Source organism: Sesamum indicum, linkage group LG4 (assembly GCF_026168435.1).
Source record: "Sesamum indicum cultivar Baizhima isolate 11 linkage group LG4, ASM2616843v1, whole genome shotgun sequence".
Lineage (NCBI taxonomy): Eukaryota > Viridiplantae > Streptophyta > Magnoliopsida > Lamiales > Pedaliaceae > Sesamum > Sesamum indicum.
In genome coordinates, this window is record NC_142660.1 from 11,115,293 (window position 1) to 11,139,510 (window position 24,218).

The 24,218-nt window shown below is 38.9% G+C and overlaps 3 protein-coding genes across 6 annotated transcripts; all 3 read left to right on the plus strand.

The window, feature by feature from the left end:
* Positions 1-237: 237 nt before the first annotated feature.
* Positions 238-4,477, plus strand: LOC105160213 (Exostosin family protein). Its single transcript, XM_088879738.1, has 9 exons — positions 238-819; positions 997-1,170; positions 1,997-2,154; positions 2,248-2,389; positions 2,528-2,643; positions 2,745-2,883; positions 3,171-3,281; positions 3,465-3,533; positions 4,145-4,477. The coding sequence occupies exons 1-9, from the start codon at positions 337-339 to the stop codon at positions 4,271-4,273; spliced, it is 1,521 nt and encodes a 506-aa protein (XP_088735864.1). The 5' UTR covers positions 238-336; the 3' UTR covers positions 4,274-4,477.
* Positions 4,478-5,332: 855 nt separating this feature from the next.
* On the plus strand, positions 5,333-10,287 carry LOC105160215 (cellulose synthase-like protein D3). Of its 4 annotated transcripts, none has more exons than XM_011077491.3 (4): positions 5,333-5,677; positions 5,924-6,839; positions 7,276-8,083; positions 8,197-10,287. In XM_011077491.3, the coding sequence occupies exons 2-4, from the start codon at positions 5,959-5,961 to the stop codon at positions 9,952-9,954; spliced, it is 3,447 nt and encodes a 1,148-aa protein (XP_011075793.1). In that variant the 5' UTR covers positions 5,333-5,677; positions 5,924-5,958; the 3' UTR covers positions 9,955-10,287. The 4 variants fall into 4 exon arrangements, with proteins under 4 accessions (XP_011075793.1, XP_011075794.1, XP_011075795.1 ...); XM_011077492.3 differs by having other exon boundaries at positions 5,333-5,673; positions 5,912-6,839; XM_011077493.3 differs by having other exon boundaries at positions 5,333-5,673.
* Positions 10,288-10,496: 209 nt separating this feature from the next.
* LOC105160214 (Fasciclin-like arabinogalactan family protein) lies at positions 10,497-11,483 on the plus strand. The gene has a single exon (XM_011077489.3). It carries the CDS (start codon positions 10,684-10,686, stop codon positions 11,395-11,397), a length of 714 nt encoding a protein of 237 aa, XP_011075791.1. The 5' UTR covers positions 10,497-10,683; the 3' UTR covers positions 11,398-11,483.
* The last annotated feature ends 12,735 nt before the right edge of the window (positions 11,484-24,218 follow it).

The following is a 24,218-nucleotide window of genomic DNA, read 5'->3' on the forward strand; positions in this document are numbered from 1 at the left end:
TAATTTTTAAAAAATAAAAATAAATTATAATTTTGGGACGCAGGTAGCAGACATAGTAGTAATTTTGTAGTTTGAAGAATTAATCCAGCACTCTTCAGGTTTGCTTTTGTTTATACATTCGTTAAAATTTTATGAATTTTTTGAAATTTTTGATTAAAATGAATTTATTTATTAAGATAGAAGTAAAATATAATTTTTTAAATTATAAGAAAAGAGAATGTAATTATGTGATAGTAGGCACACCCACACCCCCAGAGGCCAGAGTCATTGATGAACTGCACTCTTAACTCTCCACACCAGAAGAATACACACTACAGTGGCAGCTGAGGCAGATTAATGGCCGGACGACAATACTTCTCCTCCTCCGCCCCCAAATCTCATCGATCTCCGCTCATTCTCTTCATTCTTTCTCTTTTCTTCCTCTCTCTTCTCTTCTACATCTTCACATCCTCTTCTTCTTCTTCTCCACCTCTCTCTACCAAAATCCACGCTCTTCCTAACCCTAACGTCGACTATTCTTTCGTTTCCTCTCTTGAAAAGTTCTTAACCAACTCCAAATCTTCCTCTACGCTTTCTCTCGACACTGTTAGAGGCGATGCTACGGAAAAGGATGTGAAGAAATTGGACGATTTGATCTCGCAAGTAGAGGACAACCGTCTTTATGGCAATGACGATTCTTTTTATTCACCTATTAGAGTTTATGTGTATGACATGCCTTCCAAATTCACCTATGATTTGCTCTGGCTGTTTCACAATTCCTATAAAGAGACTTCCAACCTCACTTCTAATGGCAGTCCTGTTCATCGATTGATCGAGCAAGTGAGTGTCCATTACACAACCTTTGCTATCAAGTTATTGAAGCTCCGTACAGGGATTTTCTGAATAGACTTTTCTTCAATTTCAATTCCATGAGCTCAATCCTATGGATCCAAACACACTCTTTGCTCTTTTATTTATGCTAATGCTTTTGTTTATCTTGTAATTTCTTGGTTGTAGCATTCAATAGATTATTGGTTGTGGGCGGATTTGATAGCACCTGACTCCGAGAGGTTATTGAAGAACGTGGTTAGAGTTTACAAGCAGGAGGAGGCCGACTTGTTCTACATCCCATTTTTCACTACAATTAGCTTTTTCTTGTTGGAGAAACAGCAGTGCAAGGCGCTTTATAGGGTGTGAGTGCGTCACTATAGTCTGATTCTTTGTGTTTTCTTATGTTTGCTTAAGAATGACTGCTACCCTTTTTCTCACCTAGTTGCTGCATTTATTTTAATCTTTTAGCACTCCACTATTTTTTGTGAACCGGAGTTGAAATCTCCGGTGGAAAGACTTTAGCGCATACTATCATGTAAAACTTCATCTTTCTTTTTTTTCCTCTTGTGGAATCCCTACTGAGACTTTTATACATTGTGTAGAATAATGTTAAGTGCATTTAGTCTGCTCTAACATCATAGCTGGAGAGGCGCTATATAACAATTTCTTAAGATGTTAAAAAATGCTTTATGGGGAAGTCCACACAATCCTTAACTTAATGGAAAACGGTTAGGAATGTTCCAGTAACTGCTGGTGCTTTCTTGCCTTACCATTTTCTAGTTGTATTGATTCATGTTGTAGTTTGACCTCTCTTGGCAGTATTTGAAATGCCTGCTGTTTATTATATGATGAGATCAATAGAAGCAAGTTAACATTGTAAATGTACTGTTTACTGATGGAATTCTATCTGGCACCATAAGATGGCATGTATCCCATGAAGAAAATTCTCAATCTGTCAAGGGAAGCACACTGTTTACTGAATAACTTTCCATCATAATGCTAGTTGTCTTAAATCTAACAACTGGAATTTGGTCTAACTGGAACTTGGTGTCAGGACTCAGAGACAATTCTCTTCTGTGCATCCCTATTGTATATTTTCATACAAGGGTAACTCTTGGTCAGGATTGCTCGCAGAAGACTCATGAGCATGTATTACTCATATATACTGCACGGTTTGTCAATGCAGGAAGCGCTGAAATGGGTTACAGATCAACCAGCTTGGAAGCTGTCTGGGGGTAGGGATCATATCTTACCAGTTCATCATCCTTGGTCATTTAAATCCGTTCGAAAGTTTATGAAGAATGCAATCTGGCTGCTTCCAGATATGGACTCAACTGGGAATTGGTAATTATCTGCCTTAAGTTTCAGCAGTGAACCAAATACAGTAACTAGTTCTGGATACGTAGCAGTTAATGTATAACTCGATTGGCAATTCAGGTATAAGCCTGGACAAGTTTACCTTGAGAAAGACTTGATACTTCCATATGTTCCTAACGTGGAATGGTGTGATTCCAAATGTTTATTAGCTTCAAAGAGAACCACACTGCTATTTTTTCGTGGAAGGCTGAAAAGAAATGCTGTAAGATTTTGTTCTAGATTCACATGTGAAGACATGGATTTTTTTTGGGGGGGTGGTGGGGTGGGGAGGGGGGGGGGTTTGGAGGGTTTATGAAGGCATTTTCAGAAAATGAGAAGTGCTTTGTTTTTCTACGTCCAGGGTGGAAAAATCCGTTCTAAACTAGTGACGGAACTTAATGGTGCCAAGGATGTGATCATAGAGGAGGGCACTGCTGGTGAGGGAGGAAAAGCTGCAGCGCAGACGGGAATGCGGACGTAATATTAGTCATTAAAATGCTTTCAGCGGTCAGGCTTTCAGCATAGTGGCCAATAAAGAAAAATCTTCTAATCTACTTGTTTTATTCCTTGCTCATCAGGTCTATCTTTTGCCTTAGTCCAGCTGGTGATACTCCTTCTTCTGCTAGACTGTTTGATGCAATTGTCAGTGGTTGTATCCCTGTAATAGTTAGTGATGAACTGGAACTTCCTTTTGAAGGAATTCTTGATTATCGCAAGGTATATGGCTCCTTTCTGGAGGTTTGACTGTACAAACATTTCTCTGCATCTCCTGGAAATGATAAGAAAATGGATAGGGAAATAGGGGATTTGGGTTTGCAAATTAACACTTTATGCATTTACAAGGGAGTTTGGCAAAGTTAGGAAGATTCTTCAGAGATTTATTGTTAACTCCATCTAGATAAACAATATATAACACGTGCTTCAGATGATCTTATATATCCTTCTAAGTATACCGTAAGTGATAGTCTTTTATTTGGTAACTGAGGCCATTGTTTCTGTGACAGATAGCTGTATTCATATCATCTAGTGATGCTTTGCAACCGGGATGGCTCTTATCATTTTTAAGAAGTATTTCTCCTACTCAAATTAAAGAGAGACAAATAAATTTAGCTAAGGTATGTGCACCATCAATTTATTTTTTAATCATGTCTCCACCCATTTGCAATATTCAACTAGGTCTGGAGTATTTTCTTTTAAATCCCGAATTTACTTCAGTTGACCAGGAAGTATGTTTTTCTGTAGCTCTTTGTAGTTTTCTTTGAGATAGCATATAATTAATTATCTCTTTCTTATTTCAGTACTCGAGACACTTTTTGTATTCTCATCCAGCAATGCCAATGGGTCCAGAAGACTTAGTTTGGAGAATGGTTTGTCACTTCATGTGTTACTTGCTGTAAACCAGTTATTAGTTAGCATATGAAGCTTTCCCATTGCATTAACTTATCCTAGAGTTCCTGTGTAGAATGCTAATGGTTTGATGATAGGTCATTGATGCTAAATGTCATTTTATGTGCATCTTGCTTGACGTGATGGGGAAACTTGAAAAGAGAATAAATATTTCTTTAAATTCTGAAATCAATGAGAATCAGTACAGCTCCTCAAGTTTTTCTTCTTGGTTATAGTGGGAAAGATTTTGCAAGTTATGAAACTGTTATATCGGTGTTCCTCTTTTGTTGTCCTTTTGTATTGATTCTCAGATCTGTTGTAATGTACTTTACCTCCAATTATCATATTACTTGTTCATAGAGTTGTGAAAATAGAAATGACAGAATTATGTTTCCCAATGTTTGATCATATGCTCCATAAACTATTCCGAGTCTGATGTATCCTTCCTTGCTTGACATGCGAGCATCCTTCTTAAGTGCTGGTTTTTATGCGATGCTGTTTGAATAACAGTGGTGATTCTCAGGGTGTGCATATTAGACACACAAGTTTAAAGTGCATCAGCACTCCACTTACTCATTTGTATTGTCAACAGATGGCTGGTAAGTTGGTGAACATAAAGCTTCATGTACGGAGGTCGCAGCGCGTGGTGAAAGAATCAAGAAGCCTGTGCACTTGTGAGTGCAGGCGTCCCAATAGTACCAGCCCAGGACCCTTGCCTTAATTGTCAATTAAAGAGCTACTCAGATTTTACTTTTTCAATGTCTTTTCATAATTTCCTCTATCTGCCTTCACCTATAGTATTATTTTCATCACCTTGTGTAATTGCCACATATAATGATAGACTGCAGGATTGATCCTGATTTTGAAGTGAGAATTGTGTAGGACTAAAATTAACAGTAAAGCGAATGTGGCTGGATCTGGTCCATTTTGTGATGCATTTGTATTAAATTAACAGTATTTGGGGGTGTGTTGTGCGAGAAAAGAAGAAAGAAAATTAAGAAATGTTTATGGGGGTATAATTGTGGGAGTCGGCATGTGAGGTGAGAGGGTGGAAGGTGAATGTGGTGTGGTTTAAGAATTGGCAGTCACATGAAGTTGCGTGGGGGGAGAACGTGTTGTGTTGATGATGAGGTAAGAGGGGACGTGCAATGCATTTTGTAATTGTGAGCGTTGGCTGCCAAGTTGTTTGTTTCTGTCATGTGCATCTATTAATTTGTTTCTTTCCTTGCATCAAACAACAAATCACCGACTTCCCTCTTTCAATTTCTCCTTCCTCCTCCTTTTTTGGTTTGCCTTATTGATATATTTTTCATCCTAAAAACTTGTATATCTAATAGTTGCCTATCAAACAACAAACCATATTCTTATGTACGTTTGTATTAATAAATACAGAAATTCCTGTCACCATTACTCCGATTTTTTTTTATAAGAAATGATGATAAAAGAAAGTAAAATAAATAATGATGTGATTGAGAGCACTTCCCTAATGTATTAATGGCATGTTTTAATAATGTTGTTAGCTTCTTTTTTCCACAGGCCACATGCAATCTTGTGGAATGGGAGACACTCTATAGTAACAAGGAAAAAAGAATCCCAGATACAGATTCTAAGCTACTGATCAGAAATGATTTCATTTATTTCAAAAATTAATGAAAATAAACGAATTATACATATAGAAAGGGGATTTCTTTATTTTTTTCTATAAAACAAAAAAAAAAAAAAGGAGAGAGGGAGAGAGAAGAAGAAGAAGAAGAAAAAGAAAAGAGAAATAAGGGATTGGAAAAAGACAATAGAAAACACTTGTCCGGAAAAAAAGATATTGAGTAGGGGAGTAAAAAGGGTTGTCCGGCAAAGGGTCCCACTCCCGCTCCCGCGTAGTCACTAGTCAGGTCAGTTCTAAGGCTTTTATATAATACTAATAATACACAGTCTCCTCCAGTCCACACTCTCATCACTTACGACGCGCGTTATGCTGCCAATTTGTGCAATCTCTGAGGAGACGAGACGAGACGGAAACAAAGCATAGTTGAAAGCCGGCCGACGCCCCCAACTCCCATCCCCCATTTAATTGCAATCATCTGATGTGATGGAGTCTTGTCAATTCCTACTTTGACCACTTCAGTAGGTATCTTCTTTTCTCTCTCTTTATTTCTGTAATGCATCTCGTCTGGATTCATTCTCCATCTTAATTCTATTACTGTTTTCTTCACCACAATTTCAACCGTTCTCATTCTCTCACACTTTGCCAGATTCCTTCTCATATTTGCTTATCTTCAAACTTGTCCTCATCTTTGTTGTTGTTTTGTTTTCTTCACCCTTCAATATACTTCCCATCCTACTGACATTGATCTATGCCTAGTATATGTTTCAGGATCAAATTATACATTTCTAGTTGCACTCCTTCAGATGGCATCCAAATCATTTAACGCCACCAGATCAAATCTCTCAACAGAATCTGATGTCCTGGATTCCCAGAATGGCAAGCCACCACTCCCTCTCCCTCCACAAACACATGTCACATTTGCTCGTCGCACTTCATCTGGCCGATATGTCAGCTACTCCAGGGATGATCTTGATAGCGAACTTGGTAGTGCTGATTTTCTCAACTATACAGTTCACATCCCACCCACCCCCGACAACCAGCCTAGTAATCCTGTTACCCACAAGGTTGAAGAGCAGTACGTCTCTAGTTCGCTCTTCACTGGCGGATTTAACAGCATTACTCGAGCTCATTTGATGGATAAGGTCATTGATTCTGACACCAACCATCCCCAAATGGCCGGTGCCAAAGGATCTTCTTGTGCTGTTAATGGCTGCGACGGCAAGGTGATGAGTGATGAAAGGGGAAATGACATCCTTCCATGTGAGTGTGATTTCAAGATATGCAGGGATTGTTACATAGATGTGCTGAAAACAGGAGATGGGATTTGTCCCGGGTGCAAGGAACAGTACAAAACTACTGATCTGGATGAGGCCATGGAAAATTGGCAATCACTGCCACAGCTTCCACCACCATCTGGAATGTCAAAGGTGGAGAGGAGGTTGTCATTAATGAAATCAACTAAGTCAATCCTGATGAGGAGCCAGACAGCAGATTTTGATCATAATCGCTGGCTTTTTGAAACTAAGGGCACCTATGGGTATGGCAATGCTTTATGGCCAAAGGAGGGAGGCTTTGATAATGGGAAGGATGAACACATTGTTGAGCCATCTGACTTGGTGACCAGACCATGGAGACCTCTCACTCGCAAATTAAAGATTCCAGCCGCCATCATCAGCCCATACCGGTACATCCTCCTCCCTGACCAAATTTCATGTTTCTTTCCTTATTAACAACCCTCCTGCTCAAGTGACGACAACCATCTCTCATCCATGTAATCCTGTCCCAAAAATCATTCCTAGTCTATGGTTTTCTATATTAAGGAACTGCTTGAAGGACAAAAAGGATTTGAGTTTTGATAATGGGACAGATATGTTATCCTACCTAGAATGTCCATGCATATGATAATTATGTAACTAAAACTTCAGTCGTCCCGCCTGCTATAGTTTATCGTTCTATTTAGTGGAATATCCTGATGCAATCATAAAATGGAAACTTTGCAATGTAGTTGGACAACAGTTATGCTTTAGTGGTATAAAAAGAGCAGTTTCATCTCATTGATCAATATATGGAGCATGTGCTAATTTTGAACTTTCTGCTTTATCTATATCTGTGGGTGACAGGCTTCTAATTGTACTGCGAATGGTTGTACTTGGCTTTTTCTTGACATGGAGAATCCGCAATCCCAACACTGATGCTGTCTGGCTGTGGGGAATGTCTGTAGTTTGTGAAATATGGTTCACCTTTTCTTGGATTCTTGATCAACTTCCAAAGCTCTGCCCTGTAAATCGGGCTACTGATCTTAATGTCTTGAAAGAGAAATTCGAAACACCTACTCCAACCAATCCTACCGGGAAGTCAGATCTCCCTGGTATAGATGTCTTTGTCTCTACTGCAGATCCAGAGAAGGAGCCGCCTCTGGTCACGGCTAACACCATACTTTCTATACTAGCAGCTGATTATCCAGTAGAAAAGCTCGCTTGCTATGTTTCTGATGATGGAGGGGCACTTCTGACCTTTGAGGCCATGGCAGAGGCTGCAAGTTTTGCAAATATATGGGTCCCATTTTGTCGTAAACATAACATTGAACCTAGAAATCCAGAAACTTATTTCAATTTGAAGAAAGATCCTTACAAGAACAAGGTTCTTAGTGACTTTGTCAAAGACCGCAGACGAGTAAAGCGTGAGTATGATGAATTTAAGGTTCGGATCAATGGCCTGCCAGACTCCATTCGCCGAAGATCTGATGCCTATCATGCCAGAGAAGAACTTAAGGCCATGAAGGAACAGAGACAGAAGAAAGAAGATGAACCTGTAGAGGTTATCAAGATAAAGAAAGCTACCTGGATGGCGGATGGCACCCATTGGCCAGGAACTTGGTTGAGTCCTGCACCTGACCACTCAAAAGGTGATCATGCCGGAATAATACAGGTACCCATATGTTTCTCTTTCATGTCTATTTGCTATCGTCGATACATAACAATTATCAACCTCAGGAATGAAGCAGATTGGTGCAAATCTAACTCTCCCTTATTATGATGTAGGTGATGCTGAAGCCTCCTAGTGATGAACCACTTTGTGGCACATCTGATGATTCTAGGGTGATAGACTTCACTGATGTTGATATTCGTCTACCAATGCTTGTTTATGTTTCTCGTGAAAAGCGCCCTGGCTATGATCATAATAAGAAAGCAGGTGCCATGAATGCTCTAGTTCGAGCTTCTGCAATCATGTCTAATGGTGCCTTCATTCTCAACCTTGACTGCGACCACTATATCTATAACTCCCAAGCCATGAGGGAAGGAATGTGTTTCATGATGGACAGAGGTGGTGACCGAATCTGCTATGTTCAGTTTCCACAGAGATTTGAAGGCATTGACCCATCTGATCGGTATGCCAATAGAAATACTGTCTTCTTTGATGGCAACATGCGAGCTCTAGATGGGCTGCAGGGTCCAGTTTATGTCGGAACTGGATGTCTCTTCAGGCGGGTCGCGCTTTATGGGTTCGACCCACCTCGGTCCAAAGAACACAGTGCTGACTTCTGTAGCTGCTGCTTTGGCCAACGGAGAAAGCATGCTACACTTGCTAATACCTCAGAAGAGAATAGGGCCCTGAGAATGGGTGATTCTGATGATGAAGAAATGAACCTGTCGCTTGCTCCAAAAATGTTTGGCAATTCAAATCTACTTATTGATTCCATTCCAGTGGCAGAGTTTCAAGGTCGCCCTCTGGCTGACCATCCATCAGTGAAGAATGGACGACCTCCTGGTGCCCTTACCATACCCCGTGACCTTCTTGATGCATCGACTGTTGCAGAAGCAATCAGTGTCATTTCCTGTTGGTATGAGGACAAGACTGAATGGGGCCAATGTGTCGGATGGATTTACGGGTCTGTCACAGAGGATGTCGTTACTGGATATAGAATGCACAACAGGGGATGGAGATCAGTTTACTGTGTGACAAAACGTGATGCCTTCCGAGGGACTGCCCCTATCAATCTCACAGATAGGCTCCATCAGGTTCTTCGTTGGGCAACTGGTTCCGTTGAAATATTCTTCTCCCGGAACAATGCCTTTTTAGCAAGCTCAAGAATGAAAGTCTTGCAGAGGATTGCGTACCTCAATGTTGGAATATATCCCTTTACCTCGGTTTTCTTGATTGTTTACTGCTTTCTTCCAGCACTCTCTCTCTTCTCTGGCCAGTTTATTGTTCAAACCCTCAATGTTACTTTCTTAGTGTACCTCCTGATTATTACAATAACACTCTGCACTCTTGCTGTGCTCGAGGTCAAGTGGTCAGGAATTGAGCTGGAGGAGTGGTGGAGGAATGAACAATTCTGGTTAATTGGGGGGACTAGTGCCCACTTGGCTGCTGTGTTTCAAGGGCTGCTGAAAGTCGTCGCTGGAGTTGAAATTTCCTTCACCCTGACATCAAAATCTGCAGGGGATGATGATGATGATGAGTTTGCTGATCTCTACATTGTCAAATGGACATCCCTCATGATTCCTCCACTTGTGATTATGATGGTCAATTTGATTGCAATAGCAGTCGGGATTAGCCGGACAATATACAGTGTTATACCACAGTGGAGCCGTCTACTGGGTGGAGTTTTCTTCAGCTTTTGGGTTTTAGCACATCTCTATCCCTTTGCAAAAGGGCTTATGGGAAGAAGAGGGAGGACACCTACTATTGTCTTCGTATGGTCAGGGCTAATTGCAATCATCATATCCCTCCTATGGGTGGCAATAAACCCACCGGCAGGAAGCAACCAGATAGGTGGCTCATTTCAGTTTCCGTGATCAAGGACAAAGTGTTTTTCATTTCATATACACCATACATGAGTGGGATTCTTTTCTTCAGAGTCCTTATTGACTTGGCAGATGAAGGTGGTTGGTCATTTCTTGTCAATTGAAATAGAAGAGAAAAAGTTAGTTCTTTACCAACCAGATGATGTTGGCAACATATACACGAGGGTCACTGATTTACTGAGTAGTTGTAGGTTAAACCTGCAACCTTACACAAACTGCCATGTTGATAGCATTTATTATTTGATTGTTGGTGTTTCAAGGGTGAACAATTTTGCCCAAGGATCACCCTCTTTATGCAAGCCCCAATTATTGTTGATGGATTTACGTTTGCATTCCTCTCATCTTTCCTTGAAAAGAAAGCTGAGCAACAATTTACAAGCTCGAAGGTTCATTATTAGATTAAGAATTTTGACATATACTCTGATATTATTACTATTATTATTATTATTATTATTATTGTTATTATTTGTAAGTAGGTGAATTGTGTACCCAAATAGAAAGATTGCTGAGTTGTTTTAGATCAAGTCCTTGTTCATGCAAGAATGATGATCTTTAGTTGTTACAGCAGCAAACATGCATGTTCAAGCTACCCCCACCACAAAAGTAGCCAGAAATTTGGCCCATAATGTTATCATTCAAAACACAACCAAATGCACCATTTATCGTCACTTGACACTTTAAGTCACTCACTAGTAGAGATTCAAAAACATCATTATCATCATGACTATGTTACTAATTGTTGTGATGGCTCTCATCTCATCAGCCACTGCCACAAACCAAGACATGGCTGTAGCCATTGATGAGATGCAGAAAGCCAATTACTTCACCTTTGTGATGCTCATCAACATGGTCCCTTCCCACTTAATTCAACCCAACATAACTTTCTTGATGCCTAACGACCGCGTTCTCTCCCAAACTGATGTAGCTCCAACCTCTGTGGTTGACTTCTTGCTCCGCCACTCCATCCCTTCCCCTTTGCTCATCGATCATCTTCAGCACTTCCCAACCGGATCTATGATCCCAACGTCAAAGTCAGGATTTTTCCTAAATGTCACAAATGAAGGAAGGAGGCAGTTTTTCCTTAATAATGTCCGAATCATAAGTCCAAATATTTGCACCAAAGGTTCTTCAATAAGATGTCATGGTATCGATGGAGTGGTGCAACCTAGGATGATTTCTCAGCCTAGCAGACCACCGTCATCATCTAGTGCTTGTCCTAAACCCACAGTTGCTCCGGAGGCAGCGGCCCCACTACCGGCCCCATCACCACCATTGTCAGCGTCACCAGTTGGAGACCTTAGCCCGGTTCCTCCACCATCGGATGTTAGTCCAACGAAATCAAGTTCTCCAGAGACGAGCAATGGGGGAGTTGTTAACTTGGTAGTAATGGCAGTTTTCACGTTATCAGTGGGGAAATCTTGGTTATTAATGTAGCTTGCTTGCTTCTATAAGAAAAAAAAAATGAATGTTTACTACTGAATTATTATTATTATTATTATTATTATTATTATACAAGAAAGGAAGGTGTTTTAGTGTTAATTCTTGTGAAAATGGTGTGATTTGTATATATAATAATATCTCAAAATAATTATATATATAAATTATCATTATATAAATGATCACAATTACATATTTGTACGGAAATGAACGAAATAAATTTAGAAATTAGAAAAGATGCATCGGTGGAGAGTCACGACACTTGTTGTGACCTAAAGCCATGAATGCCTCCCTGCGTGCAGGTTTTAACAGTTGACCATAACTTTAGGATAAAACCCCATTAACTCACGTTACAGAAACTCTACAAATACTTGTGGGAGTATTAAATATTTCTCAACTGATAAGCTATATAAAATTCATATCTCTCTCAATGTGCCAAATGGAGAAAATGGCCCTTTAAATAGTGTAAAAAGTTGACCATTATAAGACATTAAGTGGCCTAATTAAAACTCATAATATTATAGTACATCCAATTATAAATAAGTCACGTAAATATATAAAAGGTAACGATCAAATACTTATTAAACCTTATAAAATCACAATTAAATTATTATTATAATAATGGGGCCATAAACCTCAAATAAATATCAAATTAAATGAGCACATTAAGATCAAATTAATAAAGTGTTGAAAATAATTTGACAAAATTTTAAAACTTATTTCCAACATTAATTGTGTATGATGAAGTGGAATTAATCATATTCATATTGTCTTTTAATTAAATTCTAACAAATAATTCTTAAACTCCATGTCTCAAGAAAATAATATTAAAATACAAAGAAAGGAATAGTAATAATATAGTCCTTCCAATTTCAGAACTCCTATGCTACCCAATTTCAACACGACCCAAATCGAGAGCGACCAAGAAGTCCTTCCAAAGCTGCAACCATCAGCTTCTGGGCACAGCTACAACCTTCAAAGGTGAAGTAGGGATGCGGTTGACATCATTATTGGAGTTAATTATTTTTTATTTTATTATAATTTTTTTTAAATAAGTAACATAAACATGACGAGTCGCGATTTCGTCATTAAAATAATGGCGAAAATGGCAAAAAACTTGAAGTCGGGATTCTGAATCCCGACTTGGTATTTTCCCTTTTTTTCATTTAATTATATTTATATAATTTAATTTATATATAATTAATTTTAACAACATACTAAAATCTAAAAATTAATAAAATTAACATTGCATTAACTTAAAAAATTACAATTAAAGGTACAAATGTAATAGTTATTTATTTTGTACAATTGTAAAAAATTACATTAAATTATACAATTATAAATATCAAAAATGTCCACCCGTTCCACAATGTCGTATGTGGCGTTGACGTCGAGGTCTTCTTATTTCCTCGCCCACATTTTGAACTGGCTCATTTTGCGCCTCATTTTCTTCACCACCAAACCGACTTGATGTTTCGGAACTTGACTCCACATTGTCACGATATGCACCAAATGATGGAAATGGAATTGGTGAAATATTATATCCTTGTGTATATGGTTGATTAAAACCAAGACCAAGGTCAAGAGAATAATCTTGTGCTTGGTTTGACATATATGGAGTCGATTGAAACCAATTACCTTGAGATGGTTGAGGCATATAATAATCTTGAGGCGGTTGAGGTACGTAATAATCTTAAGGTGAATATACTGTAGAAGGACCAGCTATATCCACCCCAATATCATGACGTTCAAGTGAACCAGTTGACATTCGACTAGAACTTCTTCTTTGCTTGTGGGATGTTGTGGGAGCATCATCGGATGGAGAAGCAATTTGTTGTAGCTGTTGAGTTATAGCTTCCTTGATAATATGTAACCCATGTTCAAATCTATCCACCAATTGACTATATCCTTCGATATTTGGTGGCCTAGATCGACATAAAGTTTCAAGGGCATTCACCTCATTTGCTTGAAAACTGTAGAAAAATAATGAGCCTTGTGTTGTTAAAAAATATATATAAAATAAAACATGTAATATTATATAACAAAGTACCACAACTTGCAATATAGGTGCTTCTCCAGGTTGGTACCCGCTTTCCACACGTCTATCAGTAGATGACGACACGAAATTTCTTGTTATGTTGTAGTACCACTCCCAATAACCTCGTTCTGTTTCCCTTCTATTAGAAATGAGTGGCCTATGTACAACTGTGTCATATCGTCTTTGCCATCTAGTGATATATTGTATGTGTTGCAGGGACCAATCTGCGCCCGCGTGAGTTTTACGGAAAATCTGATGGAGGCTCATATCACGGGTATCCGTCGATTCTGGTACATTCTGCCTCATCCCGAATTGGCAAATAACCCGTTCGGGACAATGCATTTCAACTATTGCGTAGAATATCAATGGAACGGATGACCTCCATAACTGGGGGTTTAATTCATCGGCGTAAGCCATAATGACATCCGAGTCCATGTCATACGGCTGCCATATGAACTGTAATAAATACAAAGATGTAAATTAATATGAATTTAATTCACGGTATAAATATACGAATAATATTAAAAATAAGTTACCTGATCCGCCTGCATCTCATCCAAAATTTCTTGTATGACTCGTACAGTTCCCCGAACTGTAGTGGTGAAAGTGTGCTGATAATTCCAAGTAGCACCATATGGTGCTGTTGGGAGCCAGCGATTGTTGTCCATTTGCACTTGGCCCATAAATAGTCGTTGGGCACCAAGTCCAGGACAAAGTGGCGTAATCCGTGACCATGCCCAAATCTACACGAACAATACAAATATGTGTTATTAATGAATATCAATAGCAAAAAAAAAATGTGTAAGACTTTTTAAGTCAATTTTACCTGTAGCAATTGCAGCACTCCACCAATTGCCGCTTTGCCTTTTGTGCTGGCATTGCATAATTCGCGATATAAAAATGCCAGCACAACACTCCCCCAACTATAGTTTCTCGCGGTTTCTATATCTTCTAATTTTGAAAGATATAGTAATTAGACATAGTTACCTGAAGAATCTGGACAGATCAATCCCCCAAATAAAAGTAATGCAACGACACGTGCGTATTGAACGACGACAGCCTGGGGAGTATTATAAGTGATTTCGACCGCCGTCAAATGAGATGTAATTGCCGATGTCTATAATCTCGAGCCCTTCAACACATTTGCATCCGGGCTAAAGCCTATGTAAGTAAGGCAATATTCTTGCCATTATTGTGTTGTGCGGTCAAAATCAATTCTAGTCACCGGCTCGCCGTCTATTGGGAGTGCCCAAATTATTTGTACATCTTGTAGGGTATTTGAACTTAATTACACAAAGCCCACCCACTCACATACTCATCCACCTCCCATTTTATACCAACTTCTGTACAAGACATTGCCGAGCCAGAAGACCCTATTGCGGACAGCCTGGCTAATGAATCAGATGCAGCTTTCGAACCGGATGAAGTGGATTATCCAATTCCACCGGAGGATGGAATAGAAGATGTTGACATAAATGTTGTGGCCGAAAATGTTGCATAAGGTACGTCAACATTCTCTCAACCGGTTACGCCACATCGAACTACTCAGCAAACATTTTACCGCTCCATACCATTTTTCGAACAAACATTCCCGGATGTACCAGTGGATTCCATTTATGTACCAAACTTAAGGTATGCAAAATTTTATGACAAAAACGAAGGCAGACTTGATGTGGGAATGCTTTTCAAAAATAAAGAAGCTTTAATTGAGGCGGTGAAAGATCACTCAATATGATATGCCCGACGCGAGTATTGGGTACCTGAGAGTTCAAAGACCAAGTGGAAAGTATTGTGCAAGCATACCACTGAAGGTATATATATATATATATATATATTTTGATAGATGAGTCTAAGCATACAAAATTATTCGACTGATTCGTGTTTATTTTTTTCAGCTATGCGGTGTAGATGGGAGCTGCGAGGCATTTACAAATCAAAAATAGAAAGGTGGACAATAACAAAATACGGAGGGGACCATACATGTATATTGAATCAAATGTCCCTCGAACACGGTAATTTAGATAGAGTATATGTTGTTTCTTTATTGTTAGGACATGTAAAATGCAACCCGTCGTACGGAATCAAACATGTCATCCAGACTGTGAAAGACCATACCGAATACGATATACCATATCAAAAGGCATGGTACAGTTTGAAGATGGCACGTGAGATGGTTTATGGCACATGGGAGAGCTCCGTTCAAAAGCTACCCAAATACTTGGGAGCTCTCCAAAAATATAATCCAGGAACGATTGTTGAATGGCAACATAAAGCCCGCGACACATCAACCGGTGCATATGTGCTAGGGTACATATTCTGGGCGTTCAAGCCGTGTACTGAAGGGTTCCAACACTGTCGCAACCTTATCAGTGTAGATGGGACCCATCTATACACAAAGTACAAGCACAAGATGTTGATTGCTGCTGCCATGGATGGAAATCAACAGGTACTTCCTCTTGCTTTTGCAATTGTCGATGAAGAATCACATTTATCTTGGAAGTGGTTTCTTAGACAATTGAGCAGACACATTATACGAGGGCGACGGGGTATCTGCCTTTTTTCTGACCGCCATGCTGGTATCACAAGAGCTGTACGTGAATGTTCGAATTTCGTGCCACCTAACGGCGTGCACCGATATTGCTTGCGGCATGTGTGTTTCAATTTCAACAGTAAATACAAAAATATTGTGTTGAAAGATCTTTGTTGGAGAGCTGGCTCTGAATATCAGATCAGAAAATTCAATTGCATTATGGAGGAGATAAAGAGCCAGTCACTAGAGGCGTTTCAGTGGTTAGATAGGATCGACAAGGAAAAATAGACAGCATCACATGACGGTGGATGGCGATGCGGAATTCTGACGACAAATATGTTGAAATGCATAAATGGAGTATTGAAAGGGGCTCGCCGCCTACCGTTGACAGCAATTGCTGAGATGACGTTTCAGCGAAGTGTCCATTATTTCCGTGAGAGGTTAGCAAGAAGTACTGTAATGTTGACCAACAACCAACTGTGGACGGATTTTGCATATAAGATGTTCACACGTTGGCATCAAAATTCGGCAAATTTATTTAAATAATGCAGAAAAAAAAGGTTAGAGATTTGGTGTTGTTTTAAAAGTGTTAGAAAAGTGAGCGGCACCGCGTTGTCGTACCGCGGTGCCACAATTTAAAATTTAAAAAAAAATGCTTTTCCTTTGTCACCGCGGTGACAAAGATTTAAAAAATATGTATATATTTTAATAAGCCACCGCGGTGATGAACCGCAGTGGCAATAAAAAAAATTATTTTTTATATGCCACCGTGGTAATGAACCGCAGTTGCATATAATATTTTAAAAAAAAAAATAAAGAATGAGCCACCACGGTAAGGTACCGCGGTGGCTCATTCTTCACATTGTCCTTCTGCTGCCTGACACCGCGCTAACATAGCGCGGTGACTATCAACTTTTCTGCTTTTCCAGTCTCTGACACCGCGTTAAGATAGCGCGGTGATAAATAATTTTTCTGACACCGCGGTTGTTTATTGCGGTTTTTTTAGCTATATATATCACACTCCATTCCCTCAGTCATTCACATTGAAGAATCGAACGCCAGCTTCAAAAACTTCAACATTCATTTCTTATCCCGCATAAACTCTAAAAAGCAGTCATCGAAAATTTCATACTCCACCATACCGCGCAATTCTTCTCAAATTTGTTCACTTTTTATTTGAAGATTTATTAATTGAAAAGACGTCTATTAAGTTATTTATTAAATTTTTGTGTTATTTGTTCCTTTTAAATATCTTCTTATATTAGAAAAAAAAACTTATTGATGTGTATTTTATTTTGTTTTGAAGATATGGCGGAGCAAAATACCGTTGATATTGTTATATATTTTGGAGGTCAACAAATTAATTCGAACGGTTCTGTAAGTTATGATCATCCTCCACTCGGATTCATGCAGATTTCTCGTAGTACTACATTTGCTGAGTTAGAATTAATTTTGTATGAAGAAATTGGTATGGATAGGAATAATGTTAAGTTGAATATATTTTTTAAATACATAACATTTAATTTTGGCCAAAGGAATGAGATGTTGTTGGCAATTAAAAAGGATCGTGATATGAAATTTTTTTTAAATTTGATGAATGGATATGTGTCGATTGATATTTTTGTCGAAGCGGAGAAAGTTCTGCAAGATGCTGTACCAGATGACTCAGCTGTTGGTGATTGGGGAACATATATGTCTATGATAACCCAAGATTTGTCGAGCTTACCAGTAGTAACTCAAGAAATGGGGCGGTTTGGTCTTAATGAAGATTATGCAGGTCCATCATCGTATGCAGGTCCATCGTTGTATGCAGGTCCATCATCGTATGCAGGTCCATCGTCGTATGCAGGCCCATCATCATATGTAGGGACAAATGCATATGATGGCTCATCGGATTATGCGGGTTCATCTGAATATAATGATGAAGATGACGAGCTTGAAGCTGATAGCTTGTTGAACATTGAGCAAGCTGACTCAGAACTAGATGAGGTCGAATTAGAAGACCAGATTGAACAGAATAATGACGATGATGGTGATGTAAATATACCTGTTATGATGTAAGGATATGTGCTGGAGAGCAGGGGCAAAAGGCAATCCTCGAAAATTTGATAGAATCATGGAAGAGATCAAATCATTGAACAAGGAAGCATACGACTGGCTTGGGAGAATTGACAAGGCTCAATGGACGTTGGCGCATGATGGTGGTTGGAGAACGGGCATCCTCACTACAAACATGTCTGAGTGCATAAATGGAGTATTAAAAGGTGCGAGACGCTTACCAATTGTGGCTATTGTGCAAATAACGTTATCCCGCTCTGTGCAGTATTTCTTGCAGCGCTCTACACGGTGTAATCGTATGATCAATGCAAATCAACAATGGGCTGATTTTGCGTTGAAGTTGTTCGAAGCCCGACAGGCAGAGGCAGTACGTCACATTGTTCAGAAATTTGACTATAACCAACAATCTGCCTCAGTGGTGACATTGAGCTTGACCGGGCAGGGCTCCAATACTTATGTCGTCAAATTGAAGCATCGTATGTGTTCTTGTGGCAAGTGGGGTGCAAATGGAATTCCATGTTCATATGACATTCAGGCATGTCGGCATTTTGGGGTTAATGCGTCAAATTTTATTCCTCACTATTACAATGTACAATCATACAAGAAGACATGTCAAGGGAGGTTTAAGCCTGTATACGGTGAAGAATATTGGGATCCGGTGGATTGCTCTTATGGAAAATAATATAAAATCACATTAAATAAAATAGAAATTTTATAGACATCTCAATTTACATATGCAATATTCTTATGATTTCCGTATGTAATACACAAATCTAATAATGCCCTCCAGTGCCACAACGTAGACGTCTTCTGTTTCTTCGGGGAGGATTATCATCTCTTTAGTCACCGGGTGTGTTCACATCGGTGTTTTCGAATGAAACTGGTGATACATCATATTGTCTTCGAAATTGCGGGTTAAAATTATGTGTAAATGTACCATCAAATGGTGGCAGATATGGAGCATATGGAGTGTAAGCAGTCGATGGACCTGTTTCCGGATAAAAGTTCGATGGATCAGCCTCGGCATGCCCACTTGACGGACCAGCCTCTGTGAATGCGTTGCCACGAGCTGTGTCCGCCGGTCTAACTCGAACATTTGGATACCGTGAACTAGAAAAGTTCATAATTTCACGGCCGATCGTACGCGCTCACGCTCGAGTATCTCTTAATGACTGTTCATCATCTCCGGCATTTTCACAATCAATCACTAGCTGCTCCATTCTATTATACTGGTAAACAAAATCAAATTAGCAGCAGAATCAACTGGCTAAAATAAATGAATATAAAAAAAATACATGGTGCTTACCACAAATTCCCAATCACGGGTGTCAGTCGGTCGATAGCCCAGCGTGTTCGTAGACAATATGTTACGTGAAATCTGGACCCGAGTAATTTGATGATACCAGTTCATATAGTCAGGAACGGTATCACGACCACCTTCAATAATAGGTCCTTCCACCACCATTGATTGCACATCGTTCCATTTCGCAATGTACTCTGTGTGAAATATTGCCCAGTCCATGTCCTAACGTCCCCACCTATCTATTGTGTGTAAACGACGTTCACTTATTAATGGGTTTGGGGGGATGTCTTGCACATAGCCAAATTGGCGGAGAACCCTCTCCGGGTGATGCATCTCCACCAACGAATAATTGATCAATGGGCAGCGTATATTCCACGTTGTGCGCATTGCATAATAGGGCAATGCCTCAAGCTCGACGGCAATATTATTATACGGAGTCCAAATAAACTACAGTACCATATAACGCCAATCAATATACTTGGAACAAATGCATCAATTGTATTACTAAAAGTAAAAAATAAATCACAACAATATACCTCATTTAATTGCATACGATCTAACACGTCCCTTATTATACGTAGAGCATTGTGCGCCTTATGAGTACGGAATATATGATACGACCACCTAAATTCAAAATTAAGAAAAGTTAGTGAAATCAAAATTTTTTATAACTATATAAAAAAATAAAAATGTCCATACCGTGCAGCACATGGAGGGCTAGGCAGGATGTTGTCAGGGTCAATAATGGTCGGCACTAGAGATGAAGCTTCACTTGAGGGAATGGGTGCAAGTGTTATTATGCGAGACCATGCACATATCTGTAATAATTGCATGGCACCACCAATATTATTTTTCCCTCTTTGTGATGTTGTACATAGCCCCGGTAGAGATATGCCAACACTGCAGACCCCCAATTTGAAATATAATGCTCGTCTATATTTTTCATATACCGTAAATATAACAATGAAACGGTGTTCCCCGTAGCATCAGGGTACAACACCCCACCAAGAATACACATGGCACATATCCGTGCCTCCTGTAACACAGCTCAAACGGGTTATCATCATCACATGTATTTTCTAATAAATACTCATATAACACTGTTAGTTTTATTCTCGACCATCTAAAAGCATCTTTATTTGGAATAAAACCCAACTGTTGATGGCAATAATTTTGTCACTGTTGCGTATTATACCTTCTATCTACCCCGGTAATAAGATTACCTTCCATCGGGAGTGCCCAGATGACGGTGATATCTTGCAGTGTCACGGTTGCTTCGCCCACCGAAAAATGAAATGTGTGTGTCTCGGGGCGCCATCTCTCTACTAATGTAGTAATTAAGTGGATGTCAATTTCAACATGCCACACTACAAAACACCAAGAAACCCCATATTTTGGAGTACTTGCAAAATACGAACATGACGTGGTGCTAGTTGGAGGACACAAAAAAAGGCTATATCACCACGTCGTACGGATAATGTTGTATCCGGATTTTCGGATACATCCTCAGAACGATGATTTAATTGCTCGTGCAGAACACTGGTATCGATAGGGCTAAAATTAGACATATTGATTTCAAATATTTTTCAAAATTAACTGAGAGGAAGAACAAGAAAAAATTGTCCAAGAAGAATAACAAAAAAAAATTGACGAGAAGAGGAAGATGAAGGTAAACCGAGAGGAGGAGGAAGATGAATTGAGAGGAAGAACAAGAAAAATTTGGAAGTTGCTTTGCTTTGTTGTGAAATTTGCATTGCAGCTCACACTTAAAATAGTATGAGCTGCATGTGAGGACAATGGCCATTATTGCTGAGCCACCGCACTGCGTGAGTGCGGTGGCTCAGCAACTGCTTGCTGCAGCCTGCAATTTTGCAGGCTGCGTTTGACCGTATTTTTTTTTATCAATAGTGGTTCTTCACCAGTTTGGTTTTTTTTTATATTTTATTGATGCCACCGCGGTGGCATATTATATATATATCTATATATATATATTTTTAATTCTGTGTCACCGCGGTGCGTCACCCCGGTGACACATGAAAAAAAAAATTTAATTGTAAACTGTGGCACCGCGGTGCCGCTCAATTCTCTAAAACTTTTAAAATAACACCAAATCTCTAACTTTTTTTTCTGCATTATTTAAATAAATTTGCCTCAAAATTCTGTTGAACATACCGTCACCAAATACCATCAGTTCCAACAGTCCGCCTCGGTTGTTACAAGACGTCACGGTGGACATGGAGTCAACACCCATGTTGTCAAAATTGCGAACCGAGAATGTTCTTGCGGCAAATGGACTCAATTTGGTATTCCTTGCAGTCACGCTCAAAAGGTATGCGTTGCATACATGATTAATGTTGCATCAATGGTGAAGGATTATTATGATATAATGACTTATAAGAATACATATTCTAAGTCATTTGAACTTGTACATTCCGAAAATTATTGGGATGTACAGGGATTTGAGTTGGTCCATGATCCTACTATTCGCATCTCTTCGCGCCCTGGTCGAAATCAAACAACACGTATTCACAACGAGATGGATTGGGCGCAAAGGCGTGCACGACAACAAGCACAACAAAGAAATTCGTCAACACAATCTGATGTACCAGTACCCGGTAGCCAGGATTAATTGCATACTTTTTGTATTTTTTACAATTGTACAAAAATATACACTTTTACATTTATACATTTAATGTATTTTTTTATAATTGTACAAAATAAATAACTATTACATTTGTACCCTTAATTGTAATTTTTTAAGTTAATGCAATGTTAATTTTATTAATTTTTGGATTTTAGTATGTTGTTAAAATTAATTATATATAAATTAAATTATATTTATAAATTAAATTATATAAATATAATTTAAACAAAAAAAAATGCCAAGTCGGGATTCAAAATCCCGACTTCAGGTGTTTTGCATTTTTTCCCCATTATTTTAATGACGAATCGCGATTTTAAATCGCGACTCGTCATGTTTGTGTTATTTATTTAAATAAAATTATAATAAAATAATTTTTTTATAATAAAAAAATAATTAACTCATCATTATTGGCTGACAATTGAATTGGCCTTGGTGGGTAAGTTCTCTCATGGACTCCCCAACTTAAATTTTCTGAGAAACAGACTTGTGAAATTAGCTCTTAGAGGATCCATGACTATTGTTGCAAGGTTTTGATTCAATTAATGCATTAGGAGGATTTGTCTAGACTCGGTGAGTGGCAATTTGACAATTTCCAAATGAGTGAATTCAAGTGGACTCCCAAATTTAACCCACTAATGGAAGAATATGAAGGAACACCTATCTACAACAGATTCCAAAGCCTAGAAAATATTGACACAGAAGATCTCCAAATAGAATCAGAGGACCATCAAGGCCTTATTCCATGCCAAATGTTACAGGAAACCTAGAAGAATTCTCCGGGAAGCATTGAACAATGTCTCCACTCAAAAAGAGCCTTGGCTAGTGGGAGGAGATTTCAACATTATCTCACACTCCCAAGAAAATCAGGGAGGAACTACTAACAACATGAGTGCAACAGACGAATTTAATGATATGATTAGTGAATGTGATTTAATAGATGTTGGTTTTGAAGGTGATCCATACACCTAGACCAACAGCAGAGTCTGGAGGAGATTGGATAGGATGCGAATGGACTCAACACTTCAATAATACCTGGGTCACTCACAGACCACCACCCTTTACTTATCTCTACAAATTAGTTAGAAGAAAAATGGTCTTCCTCATTTAGATTTCAATCTATGTGGATTCATCACCACAACTTCATAACTACAGTCGAGCAATCCTGGAACCTCTCGATTCATGGGAGAGGAATGTATAAGCTGCAACAAAAAATCTACAGGCTTAAAGAGCATCTCAGCAACTAGAACAAAGAAACCTTTGGAAATGTGTTTCCCGGGATTGATCAGGCTAAAGCAATAGCTTCAGCAACAGAGAAACTTTTTGACAGAATTCCTAGTGATGCTAATAAGATATCCTTAAACAGATGCAATGTTGAATTGGTGATGGCCCTCATTATGGAAACAAAAAAGCAACTGCAAATGGCTTGAAGCAGGAGAAAGAAACACAAAATATTTTCACTCTCTGCTTAAGAAGAAAAGACTCAAGTCCAAAATACACAAAATTACAGTTAATAAACAGGAAATCAATAACTCTGTAGAAATCAAGTCAGCAGCTAAATTTTTTGAAGATCTTTTAAGAGGCCCACTTAACCCTACCCAATCCCAGGAGTTTCCATTCTCATTCCCTCAAATTCCCTCGAAAACACTTCAACATTTGTGTGCCACTCCAACCATTCAGGAGCTCAAAGAAGTGGTGTTCAGCATTAACAAAGACAATGTGGCTGGGCCTGGTGGTTTCTCATCAGCATTCTTCCAAAGATACTAGAACATCATAGCTGAAGACTTGTTAGAGGCCACCAAGGATTTTTTCAGTTGAACTCCACTCCCCAGGAGTTTCACTGCTACTACTATAATTCTTATTCCCAAAATTGAGGCCCCTATTTCTTAGACGGACTTTAGGCCTATATCTCTATGCAACGTCAGCAACAAGATCTTCCCCAAGCTTATCTACAGAAAATTGGCACCAATTCCTAACCAATCTTGTCTCTCCATCTCAGAGCGGGTTTCTTCCAAGAAGTCTCGTTGCAGATAATATCCTATTGGTACAAGAAATGGTTCATCACCTAGGTATGAGACACAACAAAGATAACCTCATTATTAAATTGGACATGTCTAAAGTATATGACAGAGTCAACTGACAGTTTCTACATTCAATCCTCAGAAAAATGGGCTTCAACTATAAATTCCTCCAACTCATCAAAAATGCCATTGAGAATTGTTGGTTCACTGTGAACCAATTGGATTTT

Bases quoted from the DNA above. Each gene is read 5' to 3' on its own strand.
- LOC105160214 (XM_011077489.3), top strand. From the start codon at position 10,684: ATGACTATGTTACTAATTGTTGTGATGGCTCTCATCTCATCAGCCACT.
- LOC105160215 (XM_011077491.3), top strand. From the start codon at position 5,959: ATGGCATCCAAATCATTTAACGCCACCAGATCAAATCTCTCAACAGAA. The intron at 6,840-7,275 runs GTACATCCTCCT...TGTGGGTGACAG, and splicing joins GCCATCATCAGCCCATACCG to GCTTCTAATTGTACTGCGAA. The intron at 8,084-8,196 runs GTACCCATATGT...ATTATGATGTAG, and splicing joins ATCATGCCGGAATAATACAG to GTGATGCTGAAGCCTCCTAG.
- LOC105160213 (XM_088879738.1), top strand. From the start codon at position 337: ATGGCCGGACGACAATACTTCTCCTCCTCCGCCCCCAAATCTCATCGA. The intron at 1,171-1,996 runs GTGTGAGTGCGT...TTGTCAATGCAG, and splicing joins AGTGCAAGGCGCTTTATAGG to GAAGCGCTGAAATGGGTTAC. The intron at 2,155-2,247 runs GTAATTATCTGC...TTGGCAATTCAG, and splicing joins ATGGACTCAACTGGGAATTG to GTATAAGCCTGGACAAGTTT.